At 38.3% G+C, this 9,418-nt stretch overlaps 1 protein-coding gene across 1 annotated transcript; it reads right to left on the reverse strand.

Annotated features, from left to right (window-relative positions):
• On the reverse strand, positions 1-6,702 carry memo1 (mediator of cell motility 1). The gene is made up of 9 exons (XM_042434199.1): positions 6,248-6,702; positions 4,955-5,036; positions 4,802-4,870; positions 4,508-4,620; positions 3,860-3,971; positions 3,162-3,304; positions 2,861-2,937; positions 2,188-2,292; positions 1-1,706 (listed from the first exon to the last, which is right to left on the reverse strand). The coding sequence occupies exons 1-9, from the start codon at positions 6,306-6,308 to the stop codon at positions 1,575-1,577; spliced, it is 894 nt and encodes a 297-aa protein (XP_042290133.1). The 5' UTR covers positions 6,309-6,702; the 3' UTR covers positions 1-1,574.
• Between the last annotated feature and the right edge of the window lie 2,716 nt (positions 6,703-9,418).

Genomic DNA, 9,418 nt, shown 5'->3' on the forward strand with positions numbered 1-9,418 from the left:
TTTTTGTTGAAGAGATCAGATCCAGTAAATCCACAGCAGGGAACAGCAATTATCAGTTGTTGTTTTTTTTTTTGCACAAATTATTCAACCTTACAACAAAAGCATTGTGGCTTTGTTCTGGTCTTAAAACTCCCATCTGTTACTGGTTTCAGCCAACCCCTTCCAATTGTTACTCCTACTGCCTCAAGAGCAATTCTGAAGTGAAATCATAAGTGATTTCTCATCGTCATACACTGAAAGGCAACAAAGCTGGAAAGCAAAATGAAGACTTGAAACTTCCCAATAACTTTTGGCTTTCTTAAATCAAAACGTATTAACAAAAACAGTTGTAAATTGCTACCTATTAAGCTAATATAATAACAGTTCCTACAACTTAAGCAGACCATCTAGGCCTTTATATTTGTGTTATTTTGCTCAGAGCAAAACAAAAGCTCTGACAGAGCTCAATGTGTAAGAAAAGACATTTTCTACAAGTCTAGTAAAAGAAAAACTCACTCCAAGTCTGACAATTCAATAACTACAGAGATTCAAGGTGGCAGTGTAAACAAAAACTAGAGGTGTCAGTGTTTATATCCAGCTTTGATTACATTTTTTGTAGCACCCACAACTGCAGCCTGGCCCTAGCAAAACATATCTATAATGCTACAAGCGTATAGTTGGAATCTGGGAGCAGTGTTGCACAAACTAATTTATTGGGCAAACTATGTTGATGACTTTAAAGCATAAATGACAACACTACTTGAGTAAATACCATCACGTCTAATAAAAGTACTAAAATAGGGAGAAATAAAGGAATGAAATATGAATAAAAGATAATATTTAATAAACTATTATAAGAGTAATAACGTTTTTGGTTTTGTACAGTAGGGGGTTAGTGAACTTTGTTGGATGCAGCCCTTTGTTAGCAACTAGAACATACTGTAATGTTGAGCAACGGTAGTAATTACCTATGACACTGGGTTCAAAGTTTAAGTTGCATGTAGCTTGAAGCAGTCAGTCAGAACACTCATTTCATTTTCATCTGGCAACATTTCAATATTCTTGATTTCCATTAACATCTGCAGTTTTATTTTTGTTCCTTTTTCTGAGGCAAATTACATGAGCACACACCGCCAAGAGTCCAAATGTAAAGATTGCATTAGTACAACTCAATTCCATCGTTTTCTCATGAAAATAAAAAAGGACTAAGAGGACGACTACAGTCCTTGTAAGAACCCAAATAAGATTTCCACCTCCCCACGCTTCCTCCGATAATACGTAACCCTCCCATCCCCTCTGATCCTTTGCTCCTTCATATTCTCAAAACTGCACTTCAACACAAAAAGTTTCAACCTAAAGCTCTGAGACACACTTCAAACTGAGAGGAAGGTGGAGAAAGGTGGGAGAGTTGAGTGGGAGAAAGGGGGCGGGGAGGAGGAGACTGTATTGGCTTGGAGTGTCTAGGTCCATCCTGCAAATAGTGGGTGTGACTGGGGGGTGGAGGGGGGTGAGAGGGAGGGTGTGTGGGTCAGGTTATGGCGATAGATAATAACGGCAGGGCGGCGGCGCTGCTGTGGCCCCTGCGAAAGTTGACCTCAATGAACGATGAGTCCCCCGGCAGCGTAACTCACGGAGCTGTCTTGCCAGTTCCTGCACTCACTTGACTGGGCGTAGTTCAGGAAAGTGAAATTCATTTCTAAACCAGTCTTCCTCAGCTCAGCCACAGCCTGCAAAACACACACATAAGTTTAAGTGTCTCATCATGACAGGACATATATTACTGTTATTTACTGTCAAGCGTTTGCTAAGCCCCTCCCTCAAACAGCAATTGTCCAATCATACCTTAGTAACCACAACTAGGTGCCTGTCAATGCTTGTCAATCGTTAGATTTTTCAACATGGGGCTCTAATACTTGGTGTTTAAAGAGTTTGTAGGGTAGTGTATCCAAAAGCAAAAAGTGTAAGGAATGGATTAAACTGTGTATTTATCTGCTCTATCATAAGTTGCAACTGTTAGCACGTCCAGCTTTTCAACCAATTCACCTTATTAAACATTTCAATGGTGAATCTGTTCCCATTATGATTGCAAACTGCATATATTGACAACAGTAACTAAGGGAGGAGGTGGGGCTTAGCGAACAGTCAACTGAACCGCCATCAAAACCTCTACAGAGAATGACAGGTGACTCTTTGTTTTGTAGTACTCACATTTAGCAGCACTCCAATAGGGTGACGTCCACAGATGGTGTTGCGGTACTTCTTCAAGTAGTTGGTGAAAGACATGGGATCCAGCTGCTCTATAATGCCCATCCCCTTCACATGCAGAAAGAAAAGAAGTGAAACAAAAGCAATGAAATTTCTATGTGCCCTCATGTCTTTGCGTTTTTTTAAAAAAATCCTAAGAGTACAATACTGTTGATTTTTGTGAGCAGGTTTTTTTTTTTTTAGAGAAGTGATAAATTCTTTTTCAACATTTTCAACCTACTTTCCCATAACATGGTGAATACATACAGATAATTATGGGTAGTTTTGTTTGGGTTTGTGTCAAATTTCAGTTTATACTTATCTTCGTTATCTCTAGAAATGTTTCTCATCTTAAAACGTCAGAAACTCCTGTATGCTGAGCTAAAGAAAACAAGCTTCCTTATCAAGAAAACAAAAGACAAATCTATATCCATGACCTCTCTGCACTTCAGTATTTTTAACTTTCTGAAACGCAGGCCATGTATTTCCTTTAATATGATGAGTTTCACTGTGACATTACTGTGTATTTAATATGTGCTTCGTTACCATTACAGCTGTGTATGTGGCTGATGACAAAAATGTTTCTTTACATATTTAATTCCACACACATTTGAATCAAATATATCTCAGTGGTTACCATTTTATCAAGATGCTCAATAGACCTGTAGATCTCCCCTTGAGATTCATCGTAGTATGTGTAACGGAACCGTTGACCTTCATAAAAGAAATGGACAACAATACAAAGCTGAATACAGTCATGTCACATTTTAGAACAGTTTTTATTGGTAAAACACAATACAAATGCTGAACATTAACACAGAACACAACATAACACATACACGTTAACACAATAACAGATACATTGCTAAAACTACACCTTTTAAAGGCAGAATAATTGCACAGAATGAATGTAGTGCCTTGGTTATGTCGGTACCTACCCCAGTGGCAGAAGTCAGATGAGATGATGAAAAGGTTGGAAGGATCTGCCAGGTACTTGCTGAGCAGCTTCCCATACTCCTGTTCCTTAGACTCACTCAGGGCACCCACAAGCACAGGGACGATGCTAAACTCATCTTTGTGGCTGTAAAATCAAATTATGGAATTTAAAAAAAAAATCAAGTACAATAACTGCACCTCAATGTCAAATTTCAAGGAGATAGGGTGGATAAATGAGCGCCCGTCAGTGAAAGCTCCACACATACTTTTTTTAATTGTGGCAGCCTACTGCATGATAAACTGACACTGGTGAGTGTTGAGTCCCTTTAATACCCTATATGAAACTAATATTTCTAATTTTTCTTGTGTGCTCAACACCACAGGTTTTAGGTAAACTTGTATGGATGATATGCATTGATCTAATGTGCTTGATTCTCTCCATACTAGACTCCTGCCAACCTAACAGAAGGCCGTATCAATTATGCATGTCATACTTTCCATCTATCACTGCACCAATGTGATTCTTGTTTACAGTACGTATAGAAAATCAAAGAATAAACAGAACTGAAAGAGACCTTGTACTGTCTTCTTGTTTCATCGATAATAGTTCAGAAAAGGCTTCATTCTGTTAGACATTTCCCTCTGAAAGTCTATAATATTGATTCTTTTGTTTACTGAATGCCACTCAGATGTGCATTACCTCTCCATGGCTTTAGCAGTGTAAGGCAAGTGCATCTCGATACTGTGCTCATCTTCGTCTGTCTGCATACTCATCCGCTCAAACAACCCAGTTTTCCAGAGGTCAGCATAAACTGTAAAACAGAGGTGAGTTTCACTTTAATTTGTGTATTTTATCATGACCATAATACCTACTTATTAAGTAGTTTCTGGAGCTGAACGCTCATTTAAATTGGCTGTGCAAAACCTCATCATTAAGAAAGCCTTTATCCTTCAGAGTCAGGGAACTATCTGGTCCCTGGAGGATGATTAAAAGTGTATCACCTCCCGAGACTGCTTGAGGTCTGCATGTTGGAGCTCTTTTCTGGCTAGACTAAAGCAATTACAATAGCAAAAAGCCTCATTTAACTGTATTTTAACCCACAGTTTGTTTTTTTTCTACAAGTAAAATGATCCTGAATGACTGGAAGCAAATTTGTTTATTTAATTTATTTTGTGGCATGAAACATGCACTACATTCAACATATCTAAACTGCAATTCAAACAGTAGTTATGCTATTCCTTTACCTAAATCATTTACCAGTTAGCACGTGTGAACATGTGAGACTGAGTGACAAACACCCGAAAAAGGCGACAGAATCATAATGTCATGAGTAAGAACAGTGAATACCCTTCTGGTCGATTCTCAGGTCATAGAGGGGTGTTCTATAGATGTCTGCAGGTGACAGGGCACAGCGGGAGAGGGGCACGTGGTGTGAAGGTCCCAGGATGAACACCCTACGACTGAAGGGCAACAGGACTTTATCTCACTCACTCTGTTCAGCAAAGGCATACCACCAGCGCTATATTCTACTATCTAAACTAACATCTGTTCACTCTATGGGGGGAAATTCAAGATAAAAAAAAAAATCATACAAAGCATTTTCTTAAATAAGGAATGGAGACTGAAAACTGAATGACTTACGTAATAGAGGGATCAACCTGCTTGTAGGCATGTGCTGCACAAGCACCACAGTAGGTATACCCAGCATGCCTGAAAACAAATGAAAATGACATGGCACCATTTGACATGTTCAGATGATATTTTTTTTTCTTCCATTTGTCATTGTGTGCTTACGGCGCTATGATGGCTCTAGCAGGTCTGATTGTGGATTGTGCTTGGGACAGCCAGCCTTCTAGTTGTGCGTTCAGCTGGGATCCTGAAAAAGCAGAAATTAAAAAATATATTTCTTTCATGCCAAATCGCTGGATTCCTCCTCATGCAAGGTATTTTTTTGATATCACTATAATGATCCCCAAGGGGTGACAGCAGCTTATTTAGATTACTCAAGTGTATGCTATTTTGGGTGAAAAATAGTAGTGACTTTGACATATCCACCTAGTATTATATACAAATAGTAACCCATCTCTGATGATGACACCTAATATCTTTTAGACCCTGGACCTTTGAGGTGAAGCAGCAGACCATACTGTCTTCTGGTCTTGGTTAGACAATAAAAATATGCTGTTAACGTTATGTCAACGTCAATCAAACATTAGCTGACTGAGTTATATAATTAAGTTCGCACGAAGAACAAACACACCAGTATAATTTATTTGTAAAAACGGACAAGGACATCTGGATCTGGGTGGATTAACGTCAGATCTTTGGACACATTATTGTTTACATGCAATGTAAATGGGGGGAGGGTTTTTGTGTTTAGCTACTGTATACGCTCTGTGGAAAACGGGTATTACTACAATGCAGTAAGGCAGGCTTTAAAAGGATAAACAGGCAGCAGCTAGCTGGTGAAATGGGGGAAGGGGTGCAACATGAACCTTCATTTTTCTGCCCTGCCCTGCCCAGTCCTTTGTTTCACGGCAGGGAGTATTTTTGCACTTTACTTAGTCAGGGTCAGACACCAACAAGACCACAACAACACCAGAAGCTTGGCCTAAGTGAAATAGTTGCTAACAGTCTGTTTCGGGAAATGTCTAATCTAGCCAGATGGTTGGTAGGCCAGGAAGTTCTGCAATACTAGCCAAGTTAGCCTTTCTTTAACATTAATAACTTTGATTAATCGATAAAAAAAATATGAGCAGCAGATGTCTGTTTATTTTTTAAGTACTTCCATCGACTATCCGAGAAAGAAAAGTGCTGAATAAGCTCAAACCAACCATGCACCAAAATGTGATAGCGGAGACGAGGTTGTCAATATCAGCTAAGTGTTAGCTCGCCGACTTTTCATCAGCTGGATTTACAACCCTGGCGTTAGCTGTCATCGTCTGCTTTGACAAGCAATGTATTCGACAGTTTTTGATGTCAAGATATTAAAAGCCAACCAAACTAATAAAACGCTGCCATGACAGAAGAAAAACAACAACAGCCAGCTACCACGCAGAGGGCTAACGGTGGTGTGTTGACAGTTACCCGAAGCAGAGTACCAGCTCCCGGCGTGACTTGCTTCTCTGCACACCACTCGGTTCGACATCTTGGTTCCCAAGCCGCCTATCTTGGTTTACTTAACTCTTGTCAGGCGAAAAAAATAAAATAAAATAGCAAATGCCGGTGTTAGTTAACCCAGAGGAGAAACAACGGCTACTAGAGTAGAGTAGAGACAAAGGGTAGAGACAGCTGGGTTAGCTGCTAACAAGCTGCTGGCCGCTGTGTTGTTACCCGGAGACAGCAGCTAACGACAACTAGTTAGCCAGTCTGGGGATATTACTGAGCAAATTCGGAAAGGCACAAAGTATAAAATCTTTGTGATGTGTCAAGCTGAGGCAGCCAGCAGGGGAATACCGACACCAGGATCTGTCCCAGCCGAAATCTGAGGATTAACTGTTACTGAGTATGTCTGTCGGCTCAGGTGAGGGGAGTCACTGGAACGCTTCTCACGATGACGTCGGAGCACGTTGATTGGCTGCTTGGTAAGACAGGATACAAATCACTGGTGGAAAACTCTACTAGGCGTGGCCTTTGCTTCTATGCTTGTTTGATTATGAAGTTGTTCTGTCCGTCAGGTGAGCGGGTACAGTGTGTCAATGCTAGCAGCAACTGACATTCCTACCAGAAGAGAATATGCAGGACTGGTTGTCTGAGATGCACTTAACTCATAACTGCTTAAGAATTGCACTATATGATTATTATCGTTCTGCACAATGTATAATAATAACAATGTTTCTATCGCACATTACATACTGTATAATAATTCTAATTCTACTCTTTATTTTATTTATAGCATTAGCATTGAACAATGGATAAAAACTTTTTTCCCACCTATCTTACTTTCATTTTATTGTATACTATGTATATAATTACTGCACAATATATAATGTTAACCTTTTCTATTTTACTATTTTATTTTATTCTATTCTTGTGTGTGATATGGGCTGAGTGTTGCTGTTGTGACACTAAAATTTCCCTTGGGATTAATTTAGTATTTTTTTATTCTTATTTGCTTGAGAAAATGTGGTGTTCAGAATCAGAAACATCTTCATTAGAATCAGAATCATCTTTATTGGCCCCTTATGTTTACACATACGAGGAATTTGACTCCAGTTTAATTGCTTTCAATGTACTTAGACAGAATAACAACACAACAATCTTCAGAAAAATATACAAGGAATGACTATATACAGGTGACATAATTTCTGTGAACTGTAAACAGGATACAAGGAAATGATTTCATCCCAATGATTAAGAAGAATTAGAAGACATGTTTTACCTATGAATTTATCAACGTGAATGTGACATTTTTACCGGTTTATTTTCCTATATTTGCTTATTTTGCCTGTTTTTTTTTTTTTTACTATTTACTTTATCTATTTGCCAGTTTTAGTGTAGTTACTTGACTTTTGTATGATGCACACACAGCCTTATAGATAGTACAAAACTCTGTTCTTTACCATGAGATTTGATTGGGTGAGAAATATTGTGCCAAGCCGTAGTGATCAAACACGTTTAAAATGACATATTGATAAAGGTTAATGCACTTGTTTGGGTTAATATTAGTCGTTAGTGGTTTGAGACATTTCCCCTCTAAACTTCTCAAACAGTTTCATTTACATGAAACCACAGATGCAAAGAATTAAAATTATTCAACATTTGACAAAAAAAATTGTGACCCTTTGGAGGGGGCCTGGCCCCTAGGCCGGGGACCACTGGACCAAACTAACTGACTGTATAAAGTAGTTAAAGATAGCTTCACTAAAGCATTAAAATGCCACTTACACATTGATGCATGGGTATTATCAATCTAATAATGTCATATATAATAATATATCAGTCACCATGAATATTATTCTGCAGAGTGAGTACTTTCGCCTTTGATACTTTAACTACATTTTGCAAACTGCATGTCAGTGCTTGAGACTTGTACTGACTTACAATAATTATAAACCCCTGTCTTCAGAAAAATCAAGCCTCGATATCAGCTGTTTTAAAACAGCAACATTAGGTCTAAACTTGGGACTTAAACTGCAACTGCCATACATGGATACATTGTCAATATTATTCCTGCTGTGTCTTCTATTTTTATTTATGTGTTGCACAACATTTATCATCTAGTTTTATTTTTGTTGAAGAATCATTGAGGAAAGATCTAGTCATGTAGCAATTAAAAAGGAACTGTGCAACTGACAAATGACAAAACAGTCTTAGTGTAGCTGACTTTGGGGGACCAACATGACTTTTCGAATGAGTTTGTGTTTGTGTGTTATAAAAATAGTGATTTGATGGTGGGGACACTCTCAAATTGTAACAGTTGAGCATATTGCATCGTTAAATTTGCACAGGACTGCATCAAATATAATATCATGTGATGACTTCTCAGCAGCATACATTGTTGTGAATGTCGTTTCAGCTAGTATTGGGAGAGGTCACATATTGCTCTGATTAATCTAAGGCGGCGGTTCTAAAAGTGGGGTCCGGGGACCACCAGGGGTCCTTGAGGGGGTTCCAGGCCTTTTGCTGGGTCCCTAGCAAAAGGAGGAAATCGTTTATTCTCACTATAATTCCATCCATAAATAACACAATGACTGAATGTTTGACTATTTTGGTCATGGTTTTATACACTTTCTGTAATAAAACATCTAAAAGAAAAAATCTTGTCAGATGGGGGACCTTGGGGCAAAATCTTATTCAATTTGCATCAGAATGGATAATACCTATTGTCTGTGCACTTATCAAGCGCAATGTGTTCACATTATTATATTGTATTTGAATTATATCTTTGTTTCTCTTTATTTTCTCTCTATCTCTATTTATTGTCATGCTTCATCACCCCAATAAGTTACAAAGACAGTAGCCTACAATATGGGCAATGTGGCTAAAACCATTTGCCATGATTTTTATGCAACGGGTCTAAATGCTAAACAAGTGGTCTAAACTATATATCATTGCTGAACCACATGGCTGAAAAGATTGTTCCTTTTTAAGAGAGCAAATCTGATCACATAATAAAATTTAAACAACATATCTTTGCATTTTTAGGCTAAGTATTTGTTTTTTTTTGCAAACAGTATAGGTTTCTGGAAATTTACAGAGATTACGGTTTCATTCTGAAAATCTACCGGAAGTCATTCTCTTTGTTTTAGTCATTGG

The sequence above is a fragment of the Thunnus maccoyii genome, chromosome 14, assembly GCF_910596095.1.
Source record: "Thunnus maccoyii chromosome 14, fThuMac1.1, whole genome shotgun sequence".
Taxonomy (NCBI): domain Eukaryota; kingdom Metazoa; phylum Chordata; class Actinopteri; order Scombriformes; family Scombridae; genus Thunnus; species Thunnus maccoyii.

Coding starts and splice junctions, on each gene's coding strand:
- memo1 (XM_042434199.1), bottom strand. CDS start 6,308: ATGTCGAACCGAGTGGTGTGCAGAGAAGCAAGTCACGCCGGGAGCTGG. Junction 3,305..3,859: donor ACTGCTAAAGCCATGGAGAG/GTAATGCACATC, acceptor TTGATTTTACAG/CCACAAAGATGAGTTTAGCA. Junction 2,293..2,860: donor TTGAGCATCTTGATAAAATG/GTAACCACTGAG, acceptor CTGCATGTGAAG/GGGATGGGCATTATAGAGCA.